General features: G+C 41.4%; 1 protein-coding gene across 1 annotated transcript in view; it reads left to right on the forward strand.

The window, feature by feature from the left end:
• Positions 1–8,895: 8,895 nt before the first annotated feature.
• The window catches only part of Fam149a (family with sequence similarity 149 member A), a 47,223-nt gene continuing 41,501 nt past the window's right edge, over positions 8,896–14,617 (forward strand). Inside the window, exon 1 of the mRNA XM_021170855.2 lies at positions 8,896–9,885. Within this exon, the coding sequence (XP_021026514.1) occupies positions 9,278–9,885 (608 nt within the window). The 5' untranslated portion in view covers positions 8,896–9,277. The remainder of the gene's footprint in view (positions 9,886–14,617) is intronic.

The following is a 14,617-nucleotide window of genomic DNA, read 5'->3' on the forward strand; positions in this document are numbered from 1 at the left end:
AAATCCTATCCCAGGAATTCCTGTCTTCCCTTAGCTCATGAATAATCCTCTCCCTTATTAGCTTTGACCGTTTGAAATACTGTCTACAAAGCCAGCAGATTTGTGGATCACTTTGAGAGCACACTTGTATATTAAGCATGTACTTTTGTTCTTTAATAAAACTTCAAACCCCTTTCTTTTATCTATTCCCAGAATGGATAATACTGACTTGGGGTCTCTGTCTGATCCATGTTATAAGATTCTCAGAGGAAATCTTATTCCTTAGCTTTTTTCAACTCCCAGTTCAGAAGGAGTCGATACAATCTGAGTCTACAGTCACCCATAGTGTAACTGCATGGAAAAAGCATTTTTATTTTCTCAATACGCACCAACATTACTTGTTAACATTTATTACTTCTTCAGCATTTTAGTTAAGATTTGCTTTAACTGCAATTGCCTCCTCTATTTAGGCATCATAAGATAAACATGATACTTCCTGATATGTAATATATATATATATATATATATATATACACATATATATATACACATTTCTCTTTTGCTAATATTGTATGTGCTGTCTATCAATATTCTTTGCTCTTTACTTACATACTTTCAAATTATTTTTAGAAATTAATCATTAATTTATAGAAAGCAAGAAACATTATTGCTTTTATTTTCTTGATTCGCTGCTTGTAAGATGACCGGTCAAATGGCCAAACTCAAATTGAATTCAACTGTAACTTTTTACTGTTCTAGTAATATTTAAAAGATTAAGTCACACAGAGTGGCTTGTTTAAACAAATACAAATAAAACTAGTAAAAGGTGGAAACTCTGACTTGTACTTGACCCATACAGGAAGCGACATCTTGAGCTTCTGTAGACTGCCTTTCATAATTGTTCTCAGGAGGAGTCTATATCCCTCAAAGGGATTGAGGGAAAGGATGTTTGTCTGACTTCCTACTCAATTTCCATAGAGAACTTCTCTTGTTTCCTACTATCCGGATCCCCCCTCCCCTCCATCCGATCTGCTCATTCTCTCTGTTTTGTACTCACCTACATTTATGTGGGGTTTAAAATAACTCTCAATATTTTGCATAAAAAATGATACTCTCTTTCAACTGGGCTGAAAAAAAACCAATAGAATAAATTTGTTAGTAGAAATGAGGCCACACTAACATCATTTTTTAAAGATTTATTTATTATTTATTATTACATATAAGTACACTGTAGCTGTCTTTAGACACACCAGAAGAGGGCGTCAGATCTCATTATGGATAGTTGTGAGCCACCATGTGGTTGCTGGGATTTAAACTCAGGACCGCTGAGCCATCTCACCAGCCCCATACTAACATCAATTATTTATCAATGTCTCATCAGTTAAGCAAATTACCAGGAATCTACTTCCAACTAATCTCTCCCCTCCCCTGCCTTCTCTCAACTGTCTTCTTCAAAAATTCTGGGAATCAAGTCCTTCATTACTGGTTAAGATTTTAGAGTGAGGATAATTTAGCAGTGTTAAGCTGTGCTATTCGAAGAAGACCAGGATTGTCAGCATAGCTGAATAAATTATAGCTCTTACTCATTTCAGTGAGAGAGGAAGCACCTTGTGGGAAACTCCCTCTGGGGTTTATTCTTCTCACTGCTGTAACAGAATATCTGGTAGAAGAGACTCAAGGATCATAGAGTTTGTTATGGCTGGGGGTTGGGGGGACAGTCCATCATAGTGGAGAGAGCATGGTGACAGAGGTGGGAGGCAGCTAGTTTCACTGCATCCAATCAAGAAGCAGAGAAAGGAATACAGGGGCACCGCCCACTTTTCCCTTTTACCATTGTACTGAGTGAAGGCTGCATGTCAGAGGATAGTGTCAGCCACATTCAGGGTGGAACTTCCTTCTTCAGGTGAACCTCCCTGGAAATACCCCACCCGGTGTGCTCAGAAATGCATCCTGTAGGTGACAGTAAGCCTAGCTAAACTGGCAATGGAGTTGAATGGTCACATTCAGTAAGATGGTGCCAAAATGAACCCAGTTTAGCCTTAGGATTTGGGATGAGTAGCTTCTAAAAGAAGAGAGTGGGACAAAGGTAAAGTCACTTAAGAAACTGCAGTCAGAACTGGGTGGTGGTGGCACATGCCTTCAATCCTAGCACTTGGGAGGCTGAGCTAGGTGCATCTCTGAGTTCAAGGCCAGCCTGGTTTACAGAGGGAGTTTTCCAGGACACCATGGTGTTCCAGAGATTTCTATGACGCCTTCCAGCCTTGGAATAGCTACCCAGAATCAGTTGAAAATGAGAAGGCACATAGAAAGATAAAGGCACAGTTTACTCTTAGAAAGGTGGGATAACTGAACTGTTTGACCAAATGTTGGAGTAGACACATAACAAAGCTCAAATGGCCTACTTTGCTGTATAATATGACATTCTAGGCTTTTTCCAACGTTGTGAAAATTATCTCTCTGCCCTGAGTTTTTACATTTTTTTTTAGAATGATGAGACCTATATTCACAACGTTTTCAGGACCCCCTTCCCTTCTAACTCTTCTCACACTCTAACACTTCTAACTCTTGACCATCCTATTCATGACCACAGCTATACATTAGCTTGAGTTTTCTTAATACTTCCATGCTTTCTACCAACTCCAGACACTCTGGCTTTGGGGTGGAGGTGGAAGGTTCATGTTCCTCCCCTTCAGTGCCTTTTCCCCTCTCTACAGCTGGAACAACTCTCACAAGTGTCCTGCCTGCCTTACAGCAACCCTAGGATTTAGTCACACCAGCCGTGCAACAGAACAATGTGTTTGGGATACTGCTCATGCATGACCGTCCAGGTTCCTTGAAAGCTGACCACCCAGAACCTGTTACAGCAGTGCTGGTGCTTGCCATGTTCAGAGGAACGAATGGAAGACAAGGTTAAGTCTCACACAGCCAACTGTTTGAAAAATAAAGGGTAGGTTGAACTTTCAACAGTTGCCTTATAAAGGAAAAAGCCCCACAGATTTTATGAAAATATATTTTTATCAATAATGTTTCTGTTTAGTAATTCAGCTTATGGTAGAAAAGACAAACAGAAGAGAGCCATGGTGTTCCAGAGATCTCTTTGACGTCCTCCAGCCTTGTAATGGCCACCCAGAGACGTACCAGGTCTACGTGCAGCAGCCGTGTAAGTTTCCAGTTTCTAGAACTTCAGCTTAAATCCCAAGCTTTGCATGGCCTCCCTTTCTTTTTCCTCCTGTCTCCCATTCTCTCACACATATGTGTTATTCATCCTATGGATAAAGAGCAAAACAAATGAACACAGCTGTTGAGGACTATCGATGGCTCTCCCAAGCAGCCGTAGCCTTTCCCACGTCTACCCAGCCACGTGTCCACCCAACACGCTCCTTTTACTCCAGGCCTTTCTCCTTGTCTTTGCTTGGTTAAAGGTGTAGTTCTAAGCATGAGCTTCAACGTCTAGGTACCATTTTTCCCCTCTCCAGTACTGAATCACACCTGTTCTCTAGGGGAATGGATCAGTAAGACTTTAACCCTGGGCAAGAGTCAGAGACATGCTGTTGTTGGTGCAAGAAACCGCCAAACCCTGGCTACACTTTACCTTGGCTGTGTGACTTTGGAGGATCTGGGACCATGCCCTGCTTCTCCCCTCCCCACAAAAATAACCCTTTTGTGCAAGGGGTTTTAGGGGATGTTTGGCTCACCCTGTTTTGGTGGGAAATGATCTCCAGTGGAATAAACACTAAGTCAAATGAGATTGCCTTTCCTTGGAGAAACTGTTTCCTGGCATTTGTAGGAAAGAGTCCCTATGGACTTTGCTGATCACAGGTCAACCTGGCAGCTCAGTGAATCTACAGTTTCTTCTGATGTCCATCTCAGGTGGCTTCTGTGACATTATGTGGTCTTGAAGTTTGTGCTCTTCTATCTTATACCAGGCTGGAGGAGAATGGAGCCAGGAGGGTGACCCCTCTCCACATGTTCACTTGTTAAAAGTACTGGTGACTTCTCAGCACAGCAGTGGAGCATAGAAAAGAGAGAGATGCTATTTCAGGGATGCTCCTAGATTGTGTCCGGGATTTTGGGTTTCATGCTGGTCTTGGCACAGTGGATTTTGAACACTGTACCTTTGGATACACCCCAGAAGATGTCAAAGCACACACTCCCAAGCTTTAAGGAAAGAATCAACTGTTCTACAGTACATCTTCTTCCATACTTTTTACTTTCTACATCCCACTTTATATCTTCCTTACATCATTTTATTTACTTTCCATCTCTTTTCTTCCCTATTCTGTTTCCTGGATTTGGTTATGTCCATCTGGAGTCATGCTGCTATGCATTGGGCATAGTTTGTGTGCTTCCTGGGAGTCTACATATTTAGAAACTTTCGTTCCAAAAAGATAGTATTAAGAGATGAAGTAACACCTTTAAGAGATAGGTCCTGGCAGCAGGCCCTTGGGTCTGGCTTTCAAGGGGGACTAAAGTGGTTCTTACATGACCCTGTTGTGGTTCTATATGGAGGATGTTGATGAAGCAAGCAACTGGACCAGCTCTTTGTGTTGTCTGTTTCCTGGCTTGAGAAGGAAGTCTTCCCCTATAGATGCTCTTCCAGCCACCCTCTTTAATAAGACTCCACCACGCCCTTTGGATTTTCAGTCTTCAAAACCACAAGTGAAATAAATATTTTTCTTATAAAGCTACCCCATCTCAGCTACCCAACAGTTGTGAAAATCCTGGGAGAAACCCTGGGCATATTCACATAAAACTGTTCTTTTATTTTAAGACCTGGGAGATATACCATGGCCAGTAGCATCCAGAACTGTCATAGTTGACATTGAGAAGATTTAATGACAGCATTTGAAAGGATGAGGACATTCTCTGTGTATAAGTGACATGTTCAGACAATAATGGGGGCTGTGAATCAGTGGTTTCCCTTTACATCTGATAACAGATGCCCAGCTATTCACTGTGTGAATAACAGTTTCTCAAAAGAAGGACCATCTGACTTGGCTGAGTGTTTATGTTGGTAAGCCTTTTCTCTGGTGCATCAGACTGAATGCATCATGAAGGGGTTTTTGTCTAGAGCAGGATCCTGCTTATCTTCTACACTGCAAACCTCTTTGTTTTTCTTATACTCCTCAAGTAACAGTATGAGCAGCAGCATAGCCCTCCTCAGATGCTTGGGGTTGCAGCTGGGCATGTTAATTCTCTTCACTCACCATTAGTTCAGGAAGGGTCTCTTTCTTGACTGTGAGACTTAAATGGACAATGGATGCTAACTTAAGAAACTTCTGGCAAGTATTTTGCTCTCCCAAAGATGCAGTGAACTAAATCTTTCTCTTACCTTCAGTGGAGCTATTTAAGAAAAGATGGGTGGTGGCTTAACACCTAGACAGTGTGACAACAAAAAGGAGAGAAAGGTCTCGGGTCTCTGATGGCGTTGATTAACTTCAGCAGTCTCAGAAACAAAAAAGGATGGGTTTTCTGTTCTGTGAGCAATTCAAGCATCATGCTGATCAAGGTTGTGTTGGTAAGGGCTTTCATTATGATGTGAGACTCAGTGTACCTGGACTGCTCACCAGTCTGGTCCTTTGTCCTCTCTGCTACATTGTATCTACTGTGGTACCCAGTGTGTACTGTTGTGATCCACAAATAGCTCTATCTGCATGCAGCTTGTTGACCTGAAACCTGTTCTCTTCTTCCTATTTTAATATTTTCCTCTTAGTAGAACAAATTTAATCAAATATGAAGCAAATTTTCCAGGGTCTTGGATAAAATTTGTGTTTATCATAGAAAATAAATAGACACATCCATTGAAAGTATTCAAGTTGTACAACACTGAATGAACTTAGAAGTGAATGTAGCTATAATTTCTTTATACTGCTTTGTCTCTGATTAATCAATGTAACCTGGAGTCACAAAAAGAAGAATTAGCTCAATTAAAGCTGGGAGTTTTTCTTTACATTTTAAGCTTTGCTTAGTGATCTCTATAAAGAAATGTAACTCCCAGAAGATGTCCCTGTTTGAGACAGGTACTTCATAAACAAATTAGTTACTCTTGTTTGTTTTGATCAAATATTAAATTTCCAAAACATAAAATTTATTCATAGAAACATTATTATAGTTCCCTAATATTTTCTCTATGTCAGAGCTAAACAACAGAAGAAAAATAAGCCAAGTTCTTAGCTAATCAAAATACGATTTTTAAAACTAAACACTTTAACATTACTAACAGCCTGTCTAAAATGAGTACAGTCCTAGTGCATGAATCATTTCTTTTCACTACATTATTCTTCCGCTTCAGCTAGAGCATCATGGTCCACCACCTAAGGCTCATGTCATGAAAACTGCATGCTGTTGGTAATTAAGGATTAACCTGGTAACATCTCACATGTGTCTGCAAAGGTGTTGATGGACGAACAATGGCTGTAAGAGACCCAGTGGCTTCCTTAGAAGGGTTTATTATGGGTGCAATTACAGATCATTTTTCCAAAGCAGTGTCTGCAAAAACAAAAGGGTCAATCACTCATCCACTGCCCCTTGTTTATGGGGCTAGCTTTTCAGAAAGCCACAGCCATTAGTTAACTAGCAGTAGGACCTTCCTCCATGAGCCTTCTTTCTTTCTGTCGCTTTCTCTACGGATTAAAGACAGTTGCTATCACCACTTGAATTTATAGCCGGCTGTTTAGAGCCAGTGTGGCCACTGAATACTTTTCTAGAATCACAAGTAAAATACTATGATGGTGAGAAGCTCCTCTTTGCTTAAGCAATCCCCTAACAGTTTCCTAGGGTTATCATAACAAATTGCCACGCCAGGATGGCTTCACGTAGCACACTTCTGCATGCTATAAATCCTACACTGGGTATCTGCAACGCTCGGATCCCTTGGAAACCTGCAAGTTAGGATTTTTCTCTCCCTCTACCACCTGGACAGTAGTTTTCAGACTGTCCACATAATCTGTCACCACAGAGGTTAGGGTGTTTTCTCCCATGTCACTTTTCTTCCTCACAGTATACTGTCCCATTGGCTTAGGGTCCATGCAAATAACCTCATCTGAACTTAATTATATTATGGTCCTGTCACCCAGGTTTTTTTGTCATATGGTTTCAGTTGAGGTCAACTATGATTCAAAAATATTACTGTAGGAATTATATGAGTCTGTGTATATGTGCCTGTGTATATGTGTGTGTCTGTATATACATATATACATGTAGATAGATAGATAGATAGATAGATAGATAGATAGATAGATAGATAGATAGATAGATAGATAGTGTAAGGACAAGGGACCAGCCATTCACATAGCATTTACTGCAAGCCTGAGGAGCTATGTGAAGTATCTGAATGTCCTGATGTATGTTCCATAGCCTGGGGACCATCTGGCAAATTGCAGCACAGGGGAATGACAAGAACATGGCAAGTGGCGGTTGGCCAATGCCAGTCTGCTTCTGATAGCCTTTCATTGTCCTACAGTCGTCACAGCTTTTCTGGTCTGTCCCAGCACCTCTGTCTCTAGGGTCCACCACTGCTGACCTGGGGTTGTCTGGCACTCACTCACTCTTCCCCTCATCCAGGTCCTTCCTTCCAAGCTTTCCGTGTTGACGACTGCATACTCTTCCTAGTCCCAGAATCTGATTAGATGGAGCCTTATTGCACTAGCGCGCTCTCTCTCTTTCACCCTCTCCCTCTCCCTCTCCCTCCCCCTCCCCCTCTCCCTCTCCCTCTCCCTCCCCCCTTCCCCTCCCACTCCCCCTCCCCCTCCCCCTCTGCAGGTGCTGTGCTTTCTCCCAGATGATGCTGACTGAGATGGTGGTCATATGCTACACTTGTGTCTAAGGGCTTATCTCAGTCACAGCCTGAGATAGATAAGTATCTGTTTTGTTTTGTTTTGTTTTGTTGTACTTCAAGAACACTGTATCTCCTTGCCTCTCAGTGCTAAATTGAGTCTTGAAATTCTATAAAGGTGCCTCTGACATGTTTATTTGCCAGGTAGGATACACTAATGAGATCATGGGCCATTTTCAATATGATAGGTAGAAAATGAGCTGCCTATAGGAAAACATAAAGCTTGATGTTCCAATTATGTTACAGTTTGAAAAGAAACACCCTCCCGGTTTCATGTGCTGGAGGCTTGGTCTTCAGTTGACAGTGTAGAGATCCCCTCATTAAAAGTGTTTTTAAATGTTGTCATAGTTACAACAAACAGAGACGCAAAGCTTACCAGAAGGTATAAAAATAACCATAGCTCAGAACCCCATTTGAGAACTTGCTAAAGACTGAAGAACACAGAGGTCAAAGCTGAACCCTCCTCACATCAATGAATAAACCCCACCCATGTCTTTTGCAAAACTCAACACTGACCTCACCCTACTGCAGGCATTCACAGACATATACTCTACCATATTAAATATATATATATATATATATACATATACATATACATATACATATAATCAAAGTAGGTGTAATGCCATTTGTTCCACATAAGATATCTTGACATCTTCAGTGATGGACAGAAAATAGATCTCGGGGTAAACAAAGTGGAGCCCATTTCAAGCATATTCCCTCAATTCACCTTCCTGCTCACTCTTCTCACATCGAAGAACTGATCATGCGCATAGTATATTTGAACTTGTCAAGTCGAATGAGTTCCAGAACATTCTGGAACCGATGGGTTCGCTTGCAGGGATTATGTTCAAGGTCCTAGCTCCTGGGCAGCCTGAAGCTGTAAGGATGATGGCGAAATTTGAGACTGTTTCTTTAAGGCAAGAGTCAAGGAGGGGAGCTGGTGTTTCTATTGTGGACACAGCCCAGCTACAGTCTGGAGTCCAATTAGCAAAGAGCTTAGCAGGGGTTTTGTTTAGCTTAGCAACCGCCTGTGCAGCCCCAGGGGCCAGCCAGGGAATCTCCAGCGAGTTTAGCCCATAATCCGTGCATCCAACACTAGTCCTCTCCTTGAGCTCTGTGCCCCTGGTCCCTTGAACATCTTACTACACTGTGGGACAGGAGGGATTTCTCTTTGCAGAGGGTAACCTGCCTCCCTCTGTCGCCTTTACATCTGTGGGTCCATTGGAGAGGGTCTGTCAGACCCATAAGGAACTAAACGCTGAAACAACGGATTCCTGGGAGGTGGAAAAAGACCTAGAAGCCTCGAGGAAGCTGTGTGCCAGGACCCCAGGACCCTCTGCTCGTCCCCAGAGCCATCTGATCCAGATCGCTGCAGGGGGTGGTGGATGGAGCCCTGCAGACCAGCACCTGGTGTCCTTGACCTCCCAGCAACAGTCACAGTAGCCTCTCCAGGACCAAAGCATGAAGGTCGCTGTGTTGGACCTGGGGTCTCTGTTTGCCAAGATCTTCAAGATCTCAACAGCATCCCCGGCAGTCTCCAGCCACCCTGGAGGCGCGGCGGCCACAGGATCAGTAGACTCCGGCGCCAGCATGTCGCTTAGAGAGGCTGAGACCCTGACTTTGCTCCCATCTCTGCCTCCAGACACCGCGGCCTCGCGGGAGCCCTTCATCCCGGTGCACACTCCGCTCCTTGCCTCGCACCCCAGGAGCTCCGCAGCTGCTCAAAGAGTAGAAGCAACAGGGTATTCCGGATCTCTGCCCAGCAGCTCAGGAGCATCCATAGCACCGTCCTTAACCCCCTACAGCGGCTCTGCGGGCTCAGTGGCTTCAGTGACTTTACCCAGCCCAGGGGTTGACTGGGCGACCCTGCCTTCTGTCACCATCCCCTTGGGCAGCAACAGCGTCGCAGCATCAAGTCCACGGAACCCTCGCCAGCCGCGAGCTCCTGGAGAGCGAGAGCCCAGTGTATGGATGGCCCCAGGTCCGGTTCCCAAAACTCTGTTTTTCACCTTGCCTGACATTGGCGAGGAATGGACCTCGGACAGCGACTCCCAGGATGACCCAGAAGGGTGAGTAGCAGCAGTCTCATCAACTTTGACTTCCACCTTCTGCCTGCCACAATCTCTTCCCGGGTTCACTCCGCCCACTCCCAGGCTTTCTGGTCATTTCCAACATAGACCATGAGAGACTTTTCCTTAACATCCTCTGAGTAAACTTCTTGTTGATCAGGGGAGAAAAAGAGGGAAGGGACAGACTGTGTGCTAGGTCTCTGCTACCCGAAGCACTGAACCCTAGACAGTGAGCATGATTTTCACGAGTCTGTTTATTTTCAAGCACCTTTCTCTGCGACAGAATACACCAGGTGTCCAGGCAACCCGCTCTACAGGAGAGCAGCAATGGTTAAGAACTGGCTGAGCGGTGCTTCCACAGTTTGAGGATCAGATCCCAAGAGGGATGACTTTCCTTTACCGCGACACCTAGTTAATTTACATATGTATCACCTCATCTGTTACAAAGGAGACCTGTGATGCTTAGAGTTACATCTCCCAGAGGTCTTCAGTTCTGTCTTGGGGCCCTGTGTTACTACAGAAACAAGGACTGACTTCACCAGAACAGAATGGGAATTGGAGGCCACTTTTCTCAGCGGACACACACACACACACACACACACACCATACACTTACCCTTTGAAATCAACGCATTATCCTTACCAAATAACTCGAGACTCTAGAGTGACAGTGAATTCTACTTTTATCGAGAGCGTGTTGCTAGATGTTTTAAAGTGTGTGCAAACTTATTCACCCTTTTGAATGCTTATAGAAGAAAGTTGTTCATGGTATGAGTGCATCCTTGTCAGTACTGGAAGTTCCATAATAGTCAGTCGAATTAAGCTGTTTGTCAACCAATTACCCCTTAATAAGGAAAATCAATTACACTTGGAAAGCTGCTCTAATTACCTAAGGAACTGGGCCTTTGTTAGTAGCAACTAGTCCTTAACATTTATACAATTAATGTTTTATGAGCGAACAGATCTTCACAGTGACCTTAAGCTCTAGGCTCAGCCCTTTTCTTTAGCAAATAGACATTATAACAGGCAGAAGAGCCAGGAAGGGAAGAGGCATTCGTCGATCCGAGCACATATTAGTTTCCTTTGTATTTTCCAAACCCTTTTTACTTTTAAATAACTGTGCAGTTGGTGTTATTTGCAGAAGCTAATCTGCATTAGCAAATGAACCCAATGTTACTGAAAAGTGAAAAAAAAATTAAGTTTCAGTTGTTTTCAGAACTAAAAATGCATCGAATGTTGTGTTTTTCACAAGTCCTCCTGATGGTGTATGCGTCTACACTTAAGAGCTGAAGACAAAGGTATTGACAGTGGCAGGCAGCAGACAAGCCTGAGCAGATAATTTTCTTTGTAGGTACAAAATCACCTCTTTCTTTTCATCACACCCAATTCTATTCTCATTGAAAAGTAGACACAAAGAGAAATAGGCTGTACTATTATATATTTCTCCTTTATGCTATTGGTAATATGGACTAACTAAACATTATCAGAAAATGAATTTGAATTATGTCCTTGCCAGCTTACCTGTTGGTTAGGACATTGCTCTTGGCCTGCTTGACTAATATTAAAACTGAACACTTAATTTTAAAGAGCCAGTGGACATGGTTAATGTGAAAATAGTGTGTGTGTGGGGGACAGTGGGGGGGACAAATGACTAGAGAGAATGTGAACATATATTAAAATGGAAACAAACACATCCTGGAGAGACACGAATCCTATTTTTAGACCATAGTGCTCAGTTAAAGAAGAAAATCAGAAACCATGGTTTAGATAGAGAAAAAGAAAGCAAGAAAGACAGAAGGCAAAGAGAGAAATACACAACAAGAAAGAAATGAGAGAGGCAGAGAGGCATAGATAGGTAGAAAATTGGTGAATAATAGGAAGATACATAGATATACAGATAGCAAGATAGATGATAGATAGATAGATAGATAGATAGATAGATAGATAGATAGATAAATGATGGATGAAAGATAGATAATAGATTAGATAGATAGATGATAGATAGATAGATAGCAAGATAGATGATAGATAGATAGATAGATGATAGATGGATGAAAGATAGATAATAGATTAGATAGATAGATAGATAGATAGATAGATAGATAGATAGATAGATAGATAGATGATAGATAGATAGATAGATGGATGGATAGATAGATGATAGATAGATAGATAGATAGATAGATAGATAGATAGATAGATAGGGCTACATTTGGGTGAAGGTGGAGGAAAATGAGTGTTCTTTCTTTGACTTGTTGTCTGGTTCTCACACCTTTGCTGTTTGCCTTCACTCCCCTATGCATTTTCTCTCTACACTATAATCCAATTGCCCCATTTTCCACTATCCCTTCATTGCCTCATTCTGTAGTTCTGGTTCCCTGTAAAGGGTCTTATTGATTTGTTTGGCAAATGAAATAATTCCCAGCAATTGATATGGCACATATGTTAGTATGTAACACAAGAAGAAAGTCTGTCTTTTATCCTGGGATCAACCTCTAAATTGTAAGGAGAATACAGGATGCTGGTCACTACTCACCCTCTGTTCAGTTCAGCATGTGTTCATTCTCATCCCACAATAGTGTGAGCCAGTTCCATCTCATGCTCTTTATTACCTTGTACCATGCTGATGGCAACATGTGCCCACAAAGGCATTCAGTAAAAACACTTTAAATAAAGAAATAAAAATGTTTTCTTCCTCACATGGTTCGTGTCCATGAGTTCTCAATTTCAAAAGATCAGGAAAAAAAATTAATTGTCTTTCTTTAAGAATAATTGTTTTGGGGACCTTTTTTTGTTTGGTTGTCTTGGTACTTTTTGGAGTAAGTAAGGCTTTCTCCTGGGACGTGCTGTTCATTCAGGGATGATGCATGAGCTCTGCCTACAAGTGTTAAATGGTTTTTATATTCTCTTAGAGTCATAGGACCATGCCTTCCAGTAAAAGGCAGAATCCTGGGCTAGAGAAATCAAGAAGTTAGTAAAGTGCTTGCCACACAAACTCAAGGAGTTCCACCCTCAGTGTCCATGGAAAATAAGTTAGGAATGGAGGCCTGTGTTTGTAATCTCAGCACTGGGGAGGTGGACACAGACAAATGCCTGGGCCTTGGTGATCAGTGAGCCTAGACAGATCAGTGAGCCCCAGGCCAGGTCAGACCCTGTCCCTAAAAACAAAACGACTTTGCTTCGCATCAACCAATTCACTTTCTCTTCTGTTAAACTAGAAATAATAATTCCCAGTCAAAGATATTGTAGGGGTTAAAAGAGGCAACATATAATATAAAAGACCTTTTGGTCAACACATGTATACACATGCAAATGTGTACATACACACATGTGCACACATATACACATGCACACACAAACACATACACACATATGTCTACACATGCACACATACATATGCACATGCACACATACATATACACATGCAAGAACACACATACACATGTGTACATGCATTCACATATGTACATATATGTGCGCCAATACATGAACACACAAACTTACATGATTTTCAACATGTCACATTTTCTTAAACATAAACAATTTTCTACCTACCACTTAAGCAGTAGCTGGTTTTAACTTTAAATTGTTCTTGTTATTTTATTTAAAATCTTTGTGTTTGAGCTAGTGGTTAGTCTCCTGCTATATCTTTAAAGAGCAAGTTTAAGTTCTTTGTAACAGTCTCCATACACAGCACCTGGCTGTATTAAGTATGTAACATGATATGCAGTCGGGATCCTGAGTTACATAGTAATTATGATTCACTCAAGTTTTTAAAAATATATTGAGGTCAGATTGATGCTTATCTAAATCCAATTTTATAGTATTTTTAAATGGAGTTCTTACAGTATTAATAATTATTCCAATTACTCAATTAACTTTCTCTTCTGTTAAACTGGAAATAACAATCCCCTGTCAGAGATATTGTAGGAGTTAAAAGAGGCAACATATAATATAGTCCTTATCCAGTTATTCTTATTATTCTCTTCTTCACACCTGCTGTGTATCCTAGTCTCTGGCCTCTGTTGGATTTGTCTTGCACCTGCCTTTCACTTCTTGACACCTCTGGCATAGAAGAACTCCATAAACAGCTGTTTACTATTGTCTTAGAACGTTCAGTATTCCAAATACAGTATTTATCATTCACAGCATCCTTTGTATGGAGTAGAGTTTAGCTATGATCTACAGTGAATGTGTTATTTTCCAGATGTGAACTGCCAAGCTATATGTGACAGATACCTGTTCTATATAAGATCTGCGGTGAGTTAGATTTTTGGAGTAGAGCAAAACCTGGAAACTGTCAGAAAAAAGAAAAGATGAATCGTTCAGGAGAGGCTAATAAATAGCATCACATAGACACACTTAGTAGAATGTGCTTCATTAAAAACTGTGCAAATGAACACAATAACATATTGAAAAAAACCAGACTCTGCCCATTGATTCTGGAGAAATCAAAGAAGTTATATTTTATTTTTGTTTTCTTTAAAGCTAAATAAAGCTGGGGCAATGATTATATATGCTGAACTTGAAAAGGGACGTCTTTGGCAATGAAAAAAAAGTCACAAAGACTTTCTCTGCTGATCTTGTTTGATTTCACTAGAGTGAAATCAAGTACCTTTTCTGGTGGATGTATATGTATATAGACACACATACACAAATGTGCCTCTATACATACATATTCTTCCTAGAATTAATGTTTCCTTAAATTTATAACTGTAACTTTTGGAATTATT

The sequence above is a fragment of the Mus caroli genome, unplaced genomic scaffold, assembly GCF_978045245.1.
Source record: "Mus caroli unplaced genomic scaffold, Mus_caroli_1 scaffold_10, whole genome shotgun sequence".
Lineage (NCBI taxonomy): Eukaryota > Metazoa > Chordata > Mammalia > Rodentia > Muridae > Mus > Mus caroli.